General features: G+C 46.7%; 1 protein-coding gene across 6 annotated transcripts in view; it reads right to left on the minus strand.

The window, feature by feature from the left end:
- Window positions 1-13,561, minus strand: part of Rbpms (RNA binding protein, mRNA processing factor) — a 151,005-nt gene that overhangs the window by 42,987 nt on the left and 94,457 nt on the right. For all 6 annotated transcript variants that reach the window (XR_007974250.1, XR_007974249.1, XM_052162848.1 and 3 more), the window contains exon 5: window positions 9,055-9,205. Coding sequence is in view for 4 of the 6 variants with exons in the window: in XM_052162848.1 (XP_052018808.1) it covers window positions 9,055-9,205 (151 nt within the window). In the remaining 2 variants the exon portion in view is untranslated. The remainder of the gene's footprint in view (window positions 1-9,054; window positions 9,206-13,561) is intronic.

The following is a 13,561-nucleotide window of genomic DNA, read 5'->3' on the forward strand; positions in this document are numbered from 1 at the left end:
AGGGGGCAGGGTACCCTCCACATTCCAAGATGAGTAAGTTTCAGTTCTGTCTTCTTGCGAATCTCCTTAGTATGTGATTTACTAGAAGACAATTAGATCCTCACGTCTGCTTCTGATTAAATCCATCTCAACACGCTGTTTTGGTTCTAGTATATGAGAAAAGTCTGGCCTCAGAGAGCAATCTGGAAGAGCTGCAGATGCCCTTTATGGGCACCCTCTGATATCATCGCAAACTGGGACAAAGAAGAGTTCTTTTTAAAAAGTAATGTTTTCTAAGCCAGTGAACCAAAGAATGGTCTTCAAGATACATTTTTTAAAAAACATTTTCACTGCTCACTAATTTGATACGCATTGGGGTGCTGCCTGCCTGCATGTCTGTGTGAGGGTTTCGGATTCCTGGAGTTACACACAGCTGTGAGCTGTCATGTGGGTGCTGGGAATTGAACCCAGGTCCTCTGGAAGAGCAGCCAGTGCTCTTAATCCCTGAGCCACCTCTCCAGCCTCATCTAACATACATTTTAAACACTGATTCCCCTCCCTGTACCTTGCTCATGTTCATGTCCTACTCTCTGTCCCATCCTGCCAGAGTCCTCCCCACTTCCTCCGAACTCCTGACTGACGTCATAGATAGTCAGCTCCAGATTCCATACAGGAGAACAAGTTGTGTGTGGGGGGTGGGGGGCACATTACCCTCTCTTGCCCCCCCTAGACTGGACAAGTAGTTGCATCACGGAATCTAAGACATAACAGTGAAGTTCATATTCTGTTACATTAAAAACAACTGTTAGTTTTAGGACTTTCTTCCACATCCAATTTTGTAATAAATCATGTCACTGGAAAAATACTGGTTGAGTTAGTTAGGTGGATCTTCCAAATGTTGACTCATTCCACTGTGCAATAAAAAAAAAAAAAAAAAAAAGGGGGGGGGAAAGAAAAAGAAAATCCATTAATCTCACAGCTGAGTTGGGAAGCTGCAACTCATGGTAGTAAAAACGTTTTCTAATGTAAATTTTCAATTAATTAAAAGATTTAATGTCTAATTTCTATTTCCAAATTTTTGGTCATATGCTATTTTCCTTAAAATGACAAGCTTGCATATTTGTGAGAAAACTTGTCTGCCAAATCTTCATGAGAACAGCTAGTTTATCAGTTTCCATTAAAACGGCATTAAAAAATGGAAAGCCCCCACTTCGACTTTTTAAAGATTTATTATTATATTCATTATTATCTATTATTATTATCTGTAAGAAAACTATAGGTGTTTACAGACACCAGAAGAGGGCATCAGATCTCACTATGGTTGGTTTTGAGTCACCATGTGGTTGCTGGGATTTGAACTCAGGACCTTCAGAAGAGCAGAAAGTGCTCTTAACCACGGAGCCATCTCTCCAGCCCTCACTTAGACTTAAAACCACAGAAGAACTAACTGGTTTGTATTTACACACACTCGTAGGCTTCACTGGTATACTCTTAAGTTGAGACGGACGAATATGTGCACTGGAGATCCAATCCAAGCTAGGGTCTCACTGACTCTGGCTAACTGACCTGCCACACTGAGTTACTTGCCGAGCTAAAAATACTTCCTTATTAAGGACATCAGATTAAAAAAAATTTTTTTTAATAGTAAAGGTATAAAGAATATAATTTTAACTGGCGAACCTTGTATAAAAAGCCCAGTAACTGTGTCCACTCCTGTACAGTGGAGAGGAGAAACTACGTGAGAGAATAGTTAGGCTGTGGGCTGCAGCCCGTGGAGCTCAAGGTGAATGAAGAACAAGAGAGCAGAGGGTAGGAGGAACCAGTTTAGACTTCAGAGACCACCGAAGGGCTCGAGGACAGCACCAGAACTGTTGTTCTGTACAAGCTGCAGCTGCTGCTTATTCAAGGACCATGGGAGGGAAGGCAAGAACGAACAGGAATTTGCAACAGTGCTTAGCAACACAGTAACACCTACCAACAGTGGTTAGCAACACAGTAACACCTACACGCAACCGCAGTGAGCACCTGAGCCTCCAGAGTGGAGCACAGACCACTCTGTAATCACCACACTTGGAAGGTCCAGGCTAGCCTGAGCTACATGAGACCCTGTCACACAAACAAACCTAATGAAGTAAATGCTACCTGCTTCTTCTGGATCAATCCTGTCTGCTTAGTGCTTCTATAAATACTCTCATCAATAAGCTAGCTTCCTTCACAAGATGGGAAGAATTACCTGGATTAAAAATTCTATGATTTGAAAAACGATAGGCTAGAGTTTTTAACGCAGATTTTAAGCATTCGTGTTAGGAGAAAGAGAGATGTTCAGGGAGACAAACGCACTCCCATTCCTGGGTTCTGAAGGAGAGCTTGTTTATAGCAGGACTGAGCTCTGGGGAGGTGAAGGCAGAATGATCAGGAATTCGAGGTCAGTTGTGTAACAATTTATCTTCTGTGTCCATAGCTAGATACAGTATGACCAAACTGCCTCATAATGTCATTAGATTATTAAAACCAGAAACACCATGCACTGCAGGTATTCCTAGGTTTGAAGACCAGGGAGATGGAGGTGGAGGTGGACAATGTTGGGCGCTAGAGCTTGGTCTTCAGTACCCACCCCCACCCCCCAGGCCATTTCACAGGCTCACTGTACATAGTGGAAACTTCTAGTCTGACCTCATGAGGTCTCGGGGTCACTGAGAGCATGCCCTTTGTTTCTTTGCTTCTTGGTGATAAATGGGTGTTTTGTTTGGCCACATGCTCCGCCTTAAAGAGCTTGTGCCTTAGGCAACAGGCCCAAACCAATCACAGCTCAAAATCATGGGCCAAAATAAAGCTCTCTTCTTTGTAAGTCAAATTTTCTTAGGTATCATTACTTAGGAAGTGAGAACGGCTCAATCACTCTGGCATCTCTTAGGAAGGGCTGGCTGGGCTGGCAATCCTTGCCTTCCGGGACCTGGGTACCTGGTGTTATCCTGAGCATCAACCCTCTGGTGTCTTAGAAGTGATCATGTGGAGAACAGGCAGAGGGGAGCTGATCTGTCGTGTTCCTGTGACTGTCGTGAACTCACCAGGTTCAAACTGTTCCCAGCAAGGACAGATTCCCCAGGCCTGAGTCCCACGACAGGGCCTCAAAAAGAAATGAAAGCCACATACCTTTACATCCCGGGGTACGGCCGGGGATCGGATCTATCCTCCAGCCTCGCTTTAGGGAAAGGTGGGGTTAAAATAGGGCCTCATGTGCCCAGGCTGGCCTGGGCATCACACCCATGGCTTCCACTCCTCAGTACATGCACCAACATGTTCCTTCACTCTTTCCTGTTGCTTCTGACCCGCTATTAGCGTTTCCTTCCAGATCCCCCCCACCCCCCACTTTTGGTTTGTTTGTTTGGGGATAGAACACGACAGAACGTAGCCAGACCTGGCCTCTGAGTAGTTGGTTTTTCTGCCTTGGCCTCTAGTGCACTGTTAAAGGTTGGAGTTACCATGTCCAGCTTACATTAAGATCCTTATCCGTCAAAACCAGTCGGGATAAGACAAGGGAATAAAGATGTGTGTCTTATCATCCCCTTCGGGAGAGGGCCCTGGAGGCAGGCCCCGAAAAGGGGGTGGTTACGGGGCCGTGGTTTTTTTATTAGTATGTTCCTCTATAATATATATATAATACATCAAACTCTATACTATATATAATCCATCCTCTATAAATAAATAAATCCTCTATAATATATATGTATTATATATATATATATATAATACATCAAAACTACACAGGACAGGGATAACTATTTCCTGGGCCTGCTAGTCTGTTTTTCAACCCTGAGAGCTGGAAACGCCGCTCAGTTGGTAAAGCAGCTGCTGAAGAAACACTCAGGTCTCGACCCCAGCACCCATTTCAAACAGTCACTCTCAAGAATGACTGTGCGCTCCTGCAATCTCAGCACTTGAGGGGAAGTGCTGGAGTCAGACGGCTTCTAAGGCTTGGTGCCCAGCTGGTCTAGCCAATCACTGAGCTACAGGTTCAGACAGACCCTGCTTTTCAAAAAAAAACTATGGTGGCCAGAGACAGAGAAAGAACTTCTGTCCTCCACATTCACCTGTACACACACACACACACACACACACACACACACGACAGAGGCTGTCACAGGAAACATTTAAATTTTTATCACCAGAGGAATAAAGTGTACGTTATGAAAGGTTCACACAAACCTCTAAGGGAGCTGCTTCCAGAATCACAGCTCTGCTCTCAGCCCTCAAACCTGACAGTCAGCAACTTTTCTTTGCATCCTGTCTCCTGCCCACTTGCTCAGACAGATGTTCCTCCTGCCCTGTTCCTACCTTCCCAAAGGGTCCCGCTTATGGAGAGTGGGGTTCCCAGCACCTCACAGCACTGGTGTCCCGCCCAGGACACTGTCAGGGCAAGCATCTGGACTCAGCCCCAGTTCAGATCGCACAGAATCATAAACCCCTAGGGTTGAAACTCCGGAAGAAGGGTTTCTACAGAGTCTGTTGATAATCTGCTCAAAACTGAATTCAGGGCCGGGGATGGTGCTTGGTTGGCAGAAAGATTCGTGGCCCAGAACTACAGGAAATGTGGCCGTGATGCTCATGAGCGTAGTTATCTCAGCAAGGGGGTGGAGGCAGGAGGACCAGGAGTTCAAGGTCATTGCTTTGGGAAAAGGAGGTCTGTTTGATTTGAGCAAACTAAGGCCCTATTAGGTGTCGGCTGCCTCTGCCATTAGGAGCACTGCAATATACGGCATGCTGCAAACAGTCTGAACTCAAAAGCATTCATTTCATATGCACGACGATAAATATGACTAAAGTTATACTTCTTAAATATTGGAAGACGCTGAAGTGCACACAAGACTTACATCCCGGGGGAAGGTTCCTAGGAAAATGGCTCAGCAGTTCCGAGCACTCACTGCCTTCCAGAAGCTGAATTCCATCTTCAGCTCTTCAGAAGCTGCTCGGAAGCCATCTGCACCTCCAAGGGCTCTGACAGCCTTGCCTGGCTTCCACTGGCATGTGCACACACACGTGTCACACGTACAGACACACGTTTACTGGCTTCTTACTGCGTAGCGGTCTTCTACATTTTGCGGACAGTAAGCAATTATGAGCAGATTTAAAAACAGAAAAGCAAATCCATGCACACACTTGTAGCTGTTTGATGGTGAATGGCCAAATGCAGACACCTGCAGGAGCAAAGGCACGAGGCATGCACGCCTTTACACACACAGGGGACTGTTTATCTGGCCCCTTTCAACCTTCTTACGTACAGGGGGTATGATAAGCCTGTGTGGGGGTGACTAATCAGAATTGCTATTTTATACTGGAGAAAGCAAATGCATAATGAAGATGAGATGATTAGACCAAAGTTACTAAGGGGTGGTCTTCGATTCATCACCTGACGTGCTAGTCTGTCAGGGCTGGCCTGACAGACTACAATCTATTCGTCACACAGGCAACCAAGCCCAAGGGCAAGGCCTGCCAGGCTGGATCCTCCTGGGGCTCCTCCTACACTCAGAGGACTGCCACTTCCCCTGTACACTTAGGGGCTCCTCTACATACCACCCTCCCTCCCTCCCTGCCTCCCTCTCTCCCTCCTGTATAAGGAGAATGGTCATATTGCATTGGGTTCCCTACCCTGGCGTCTCATTTGAACTTAAATCACCTCTTCTAAAGATTCTACTGGGTGGTGGTACCACCCGCCTTTAATTCCAACACTTGGGAGGCAGAGGCAGGGGCATCTGAGTTCAAAGCCAGTCTGGTCTACAGGGCAAGCCTGTCTTCTAGGACAGCCAGAGGGACCCTGCAGAGAGAAGGCTGGGGACGAAACTCAATGGCAGAGTACTTGCCTAGCCTGAAACCCTCAGTTTGATTCTTGATACTGTGAAAGCAAGCAGGCAGGCAAACAAAAATTCAACACTATCACAAAACATTATATAATAATGGTTACAAGGAATACTAACTTCAAGCTAATGATCTCATTCACTGTTCACAAAAATAGAGGTAATCTGGTACACAGTTGATAAACGGGACTGAGAGGCAGGCAAGTAGGAGAATACCCTCAAGTTCAAAGCTAGCTTAACCTTCCCTGGAGCTCCAGGCTACCCAGGGCTACACATCGAGTCCCTGCATGACACGCTGCCTCCATCACCCCCCAAATATTAGTCAAAAGGGATTACATATTACTTTCCTGGAATTGTACCATTCACTCTCTCCTAAACCTGCAAGGAAGGACTGCAGCCGTCTGATGCTGACCACCAACTAATGGGGGGAGAACAGCACCCCACAGGCTCTGTAAAGATAAAACTGGATTACGTCTTACATTCACCTGCTGCTACACCACGGCCATCTCTGTCTTCCTAATCCTGAAGGGGCGATCTTGTGATGCGGCTTTGTTAGTTCTTACAGCGATCATGTGACTAAAACATTATTTTCATTTTCTAGTTGAGAGAACAGGAGCACAGAAAACTTACACGTTTTTGTGAAGGTCACTAGATGTGTCGACAGCTGCCAGGGCCGAGGCTACCCACCACCATCACCTATACCATAAAGCCTGGCTCCTTGCCACGTGCGGTCAGCATACACAGGGGCCATTAGACTCAGCTGGAGCGCCTCCCTCGCGCCCTTCACATCAGGCCCCTAACAACTGCGACAGCTAGCAACTTCTTGGATTAATGACTCTGGCGGGCAGCAGCCACGGCTTCCTTCTTTCCCAGGATGCAGTGCATGTTGATTCCCCATTTTAGTTCAACAGGTATGGATTGAGGATTGAGAGCAATTGTTTGTTGTACAGTTGAGTCAACGGACACGCCCACTTTAGAGAAGGCAGAGAACTTGCCGTGTGAGGACTCTGACAGCCTTCTCGGTGCCCTCAGAGCCTTTCCAGCCCCAGACCTGGGACTTGCGAGCTCCACCTGACAGGTGGTTTAACAGACGAACTATACAACGTGACTGGACCCGCCAGGCCACACCCACTCAGCCATTTAGCCTGGGATGTGACTCTCAGAAAGCAGTTATGCTGTATAGAATATGGAAAGTCACGGTTCCCAGAGGGACCACTGAGAGATGACAAAGCCAGCTGAGTCACAGCGGAGGGCTGTTTGTCAAGGTCTCTGTCGTAAAAAAAGGAACTATATAAAGAGAAAACATGCTTGCTTTAATTTTCTCAAGAAAACACTGTTATTCAGGTTTTTGTTTCTTTGTTTTTGTTTTTTTAAAATAGCTTTCTGGTTGGAATTTTGGGGACAGGATTTTAGGGGGAGCACCCCAATACCCACTATGTAGCTCATGCTGACCTCAAACTTCTTGCCACCTCTTGTGGCATCTGACCACACCCCAGCACCCAACCACCCCGTGCTGGGATTACAGGTGTGCACCAACACACCCAGCATCAAGTCTGTTTTGCCAGGAGCGGCCGAGCCGTTTTGATTGTGCCATGGAGACTGTCTGACCACTTCAGAATTCTGTTCTATTTCTGTGCAGAGGAAATGAACAGGGTGACCAGAGAATCGAGCTCTGCGGACATGCGCTCGGGGCCCGAGGATGGCTAGTGTGCGCCTCCGTCGGTAGCTTCTACCATCCACTGTGAGAAGGCTGTCTCTCGCCCCTAGATACCTGCTGCACAGGTTTGATTTCCAAGAAAAGCAGTCAAGCATCGATACGAGAGGCTGAAGTTTGATTTGTCACCAGGGTGACACTTCCTATTTGAAGAGAACCAAGGCAGGTATAAACCCCAAAGCATCCTAAAGGTATTTGTATAAATGCCTTGTCAAGGAAGAAAATTTCCAGACACAAAGAAACATGGCTGTACATATTGCCAGGATTCAGACAGCAAAATTCAAACCTCGACTTTCTCATCCACTTACTTTTATAAATATTTGTTTATAAATAAATATATGTATTAGAAAGCACTGGCTGAATCCTCCTGTAATGCAACTGTTCTATAAGATGCAGTCTGTCTAGATTTCCTCCCTAAATAGTTTAGCTTCTCTACGACATAAAAAAGCAAACCACCCCTCCACCCCCCCATATGACTTTCTGGCTCCACAAAAACCTCTTATCTCCGGTATCCCTGCCAGCACCAGCTCTCCTAAGCTGACTGGGCTCCAGATAATTAGCTTTCAGGAGGATCTGATTGAATTTGACACGCATATGACACGGCGTGAGCGTGGAGGCCACGTGCCTTTTAACTACACGGAGAAGGAAGGGCATTGCCGGGGAAGCTGGCCCGGGATCAGGACTGTGTGCTGTGGAAAGAAGAGCAAGAACATTCCGGATAACTGCGTAACCTGGACGGCCCTGCCACATTCAATCACACACGGCTCCATAATGAAAGGAAAAGCTAAAGTCCATCTCACGCCTCAGTTCTACCACTGACAGAGCTTGACAAAGAAAATGTAGTCAGCCCTCTGAAGTTACTCACTAAAGGCAGAAGTTAAGTCATTGTCTCCACAGTTAAAGGCATAAGCTCGTTCATGTGAGGCATAAATCTCGTCCAACAATTAGCCAGCGGCCTTCAATAATTCAAAACAGAATGCCTAGATTTCTCTAAAGCTTCCCTGGTCTCGGAATGCTGGAGCTGACTGCCCGTGTCGACAAACCCTCCCTCCGTCTGTGCAGCCATTATTTGCCCAACGGTTCCCAACACATGACCGCTTGCTCCCAAACATCTGCTTCTTTTACTTTTAACATTACTCCAAAGTCAAGCAAGTGATGTCCTTTGAGAGATTAGTAAGTGAATGCTACGTAACCCCTCGCCCTTCCCAAGACCGAGGGCAGGGTTGACAGTCACAGGCACACTCGTGGTGGCCAACGGCATGCATGTCAGGCAAACCCAGGAGATGAAAATCTGGAAGGCGCAGATCGGCTCAAGCTGAGGCATTCTTTTATGATGGCCAATCTCCAACAAGAGTGCCCTCAGAATTTAGACAGGAGGAACAGGCCATCTCCTCAGCAATGTGGAGAACAGGAACCAGTTAGCCTGCCATCCCACAGTGTCATCTCAAAGCACCTCGTACCAGACCTGTGCTGTTGCAGGTTTTCAAAATGAGGAGTAGATCAACTTACATGGCTCCCTGGCAATGAACTGAGGTACAGTGTTGGGCAGAGGAGTACTGGGGTTTGGAGTCCCTACGAGTTTGTTCTTGGCCATCTTCGTGTTTGCCTTAGCAAACTCTAGTCGTAGTGTTTGCGGGATTTCAGGATCGAAGCGGATGCCCTTTGGGGGAAAAAAAAGAACAAAGGGAAGATGTAAACCAGAATGGTGACAAAGTAAACACACTGTAAACTCTGACCTCTTGAGGAACAGGATTGGCAAGGGCACCCAGCCTCAGCATTTACACGGAACATGCAAAACTCACAGTACAATGTGGTCGGAGAGCCGGGCAGACTTAGCCACTAGACTCTTCAGTAACGTGGACGTGCAAACACCGCTTTTCTTTCTGACCATTCTCGAGTCTGACTTTTAAAATGTGGAGCAACACATTCATAACAGAGCTTTAAAACATTGCGGGACAGCTGCTGTTGAGCATGGACCGTGTGACTGTGACCCAGAGAGTGACACAATGGGCAGCACTGGAGGACGACACCTGAAATCCTGAGCAGCCCGCACTCTGAATGAACATAGATATTGTGAGAAGTTCTCAGTGGTTTTTGTGTGGTTCCCACAAACAGAGAAAAGGCATTCTGTCTCCAGTTCAGCTTTACAAAGGCACCTTGAGGCCATACATACCAGAACGTAGGAATTAAATAGCTACAGTATTTCAAATGTAACCGTCATCGTTTGAGTCCAGGTCACTTCATCCTGACATCATTTACAGCTAGCTTTCAAGATACATGAACAAACAAGAGACTCTGTGAGCCTGAGACGAACAGAGTTCGGTGATTCATCCCTATCACTGCAGTCAGCCTTTAAAAAGCAAGAAAACGTTTCAGCAAATACAGTAGGGTGCGCCTTCAATACCAGCCAGGAAGGCGGAGGGAAGCAGGTGGAGCTCTTGAGTTTGAGGCTGGCCTGGTCTACAGAGTGAATTCCAGGACAGCCAGGGCTACAAGAGAAACCCCTACCCCCAAGGGGAAAAAAAAAAATCCAACAAATACCATGTTTTAATAAAACAAGTACTCTAGACTACAAGGGCTTCAAGACTTCCTCACTTAAGAATATCTCCATGACCAAGCAGAATGAACCATCAATGCCAGGAATTCTGGGTACTGGTCAAAATGACACACCAAATTCAGACCCTCTGTTTACCTCAATCCTAAAAGTGAATTATGCTAAGAATACAGACTTTTCATTTCTGAGGCCTGATGGCCCCCTAACACCCTTCCTTTCTTTTAATTTATCTCGAGAGTTTCCTTTATGTGCCCCCCTCCTCCACCACCTTTCTTCATTTAAAGAAAAATTAGGGCTGTTTTTATAGGAAACTAATTAAGAATCTCGTAGCTCTGTAGAGCAGAATGACCTGAACGGCACAGGTTCTGATCCAAAGACACAAGGAAGAACCAGTGATGGACATTCACAAGAAACAACAGCACTGACCCAGAGATACCCTGGAGGAGTATAAAGAACTTATTCCTGACTTAATTATTTTCTGAGAAGACAACCACTAAGGCTAGATAACACTTTGAGGGGCAGTAAGCACTACATCTGTATAAATCTAACCAGCAGGTCAAAGAGAGAGGTGCCAGGCTTGTGAAATGTAAAAAAACAAATAACAAAAAACAAAACAAAAAACAAAGTTGGGGCCCTTAATTAGTAAACTGTCTGACGGTATGCCCAGACACACAATCATCAGGAGACGAGGCTATCCTCAGGAGCATTTGCTTTCCCTCCATCGTACAACTGAGACCCACCACAGCTGTCACCTCTCACCGCTCACATCAGGAATCTTAGCCCACGGGAGGAAACAGAGGCCAGAGGGTTGGCATCGGCCACAGACAGAGCGAGACCTAGTAAAGTTACCCTCACAACCGCGTATCCCCACAGACTGACTAAGGAGGTGTCTCTGCTGAGAGGTAACTGCGGTGCCTCCAGCAGGCCCTGAGCTGTCACACCAGAACATGGCAGACGCAGCTGCAGCAGCTGCAGCAGAAGCACATACTTAAGAGTTCTTTCCTACACTGGCCTCCATCAACCTTCTTGGAAGCATCTTTTAGTCCTGAGCCTGGATCAGCCCAAGGAGAGAGACTCCGCATTCTGGGTCCTGTCCGTGGTCCCTAGAGCATTTGGCCTTAGGCCTTGGGGTCGAACATCTAAATTCCACCCTTCAGCTTGCTTGTGGGTTTTCTAGAACCTCCCCCGCCCCAAGACTGCCAGTGTGCTTGCTTCTTACACAACCAACCTAAAACCTCCTGGACTGAGCCTCCCCCTCCTGCCCCCTGCTCATACCCTTCTCTTGTCTGAGCTAAAATAACATCAACATCATGTTCTGAATCAAAGTTCCAGAATCTTATTAACAAAAACAAAACAAAACAAGAAAGCTCAGAAGTTAAAATGACCTAATTTGTTTGGCAGCTTATTGGGCGGCCAGAGACTCAGAATACAAGGCACATTCCGCCAGCATCTTTTGCAGCAATACCATATTTGGTAATCAATATCCTGCTCCACTAAGTTTCTATCCATAGGGATTAGCCAAGTCCCAAACATTTTAAATGGTACAGGATGATGATCTGGGGGGGTGGGGGAGGTGAGAGAGAGGGAGGGAAAGAGAGGGAGGGGAAAAAGGAGACAGATAGGACTCAGCGTGGGGATGTGGGGGGGAAACACCTTGTGCTTTTCATTAAAGGCTAATAGGATTCATCGCTGGCTAGAGTAACTTGGTTATCAAATGCTGTCAGAGAGTATATTTTTCAAGTTTAAACAAACAAGCAAACAAAAACAACCAACCAACAAAAAAAGAGAGTCTTTGCCACTCAAAGTCAACTTCTGACCGGCCAGCTAATAATTTCAAAGTTCTCTTCTTATAATGTATCAAAATACTCTTGAAAATATAAGTAGCAGCCTATTTACATGGACAAAAAAATACTTTCTAACAATCAGTATTAGTCAATAAAAGAAAGAAATTGTTATTTACAAGCCATCCAAACCAACTGCTGGGGGGTGGTGGGGTAGGTGGGGGGCGGGGCAGACAACAGGCTCCAGCAATCCCGACCAGACATGACCTAGGCCGAATCGTTACAGGGAGGCCTGGGAGAGATTGCATGGTGCGGTGGACAACTGAGAATCCTTGGGAGTCTGCTGCGGATCAGAGAACGCAGCACAGTTTCACCTGAGGCAAGTGTCTGGCAGAGGGAGGGAAGTTAGGGTGGATGATCAAAGGCCGGGCACACCAGGGGCAGAGTCACAAAGAGGCGGTGGGAGTGGTCATGCGCAAAGGTGAACTCATACAGGGGTGTTCAGACACTGGGGGGGTCTCTGGAATTCCTGTGTGGCTGAGGTCCTCACAAGATCGATGAGGGACATCTTTGTTTGCAGGGCCGGGTGACTGAGACTTTTGATACAGTACTTCTGTTCTAGGGCTGGAAATCGTGTTTCCCGGGACTGCTGGGTAATGCTGATGATGTCACCCGTGCCTCGGACAGGGGATTCATGGCCATCAGCAGTAAGACGGGATGTGATCGATCAGAGCCAGAGCAGCTAGCTGGGAAGGAAGCTCAGGGGTCTTTCTCTACAATGGGCACCAGGGGACCAATGTCTGTGCACTATGTATGCCCTTGCCTCTCTGACTATAGCTGACTACATAAGAGATAAGATGTTTTCCTAGATGGATAAACAATCCTTTCTGTCAGTCTTGGGACTGAAACCTAGATACACACACAGAAGGTGGTCAGAGCCGTCACCTGGCCTCTCGTAGATAACAGATGTCCGTTAGAGGTTCTCAAGCACCCCAATGCCCCGGTGAGTGTTACCTGGTGGGGGTAAACACGATGTTTCAATTCTGTGTCAACCAACCAGCCTAAGGTACTTATAGCAAGCAGCTCCATGATTAAGTCAGTCAATCAGTCCCCAGCACTGAGTTTTAGGGCCACTGGAATAAGACAGATAGATAGACAGACAGACAGACAGACAGACAGACCAGGGAAAACAAGGCAGTAGCAGCAGGCAGAGACCCACTTAAAAGACACCCAAAGGTTCTATCAGACATTTATTGCCTTAAGAAAAGGGAGAGAAAGACAGCCTGTGTTGCCTTAATGCTTACAAACCTCAATTGACTGTTACAACTGTTAAATTTATACATCAAGCTGTTATCTTCAGAAAAGAGAGAGAGATGAAGTTGGCGTGACGTGACCATGAACCACATTATGAGGAAGGCTAACATACATGAACGGGAGGGCTTCCTCCTCTACTTGCACATGTTGCCCTCCAAGCCCCACATGCACGCCTTTTGTGGCAAACACTAAAGAAATTCTTTTTAAAGAGAACACTTCAGAACCAGCATGAAGGACTGCTTACAGGGCTACCTGGCCTAGAGCAGGGCCACAGTCGGATTCCAGCACACAGCAGTCAGGCGCTTTCTGCTGACTTCTGGGGATAAAGCTGTTTGCTACCGAAGCTCAACAATCTAAGTTCTACCTC

This window comes from Apodemus sylvaticus, chromosome 18 (genome assembly GCF_947179515.1).
Source record: "Apodemus sylvaticus chromosome 18, mApoSyl1.1, whole genome shotgun sequence".
NCBI classification, from domain to species: Eukaryota; Metazoa; Chordata; class Mammalia; order Rodentia; family Muridae; genus Apodemus; species Apodemus sylvaticus.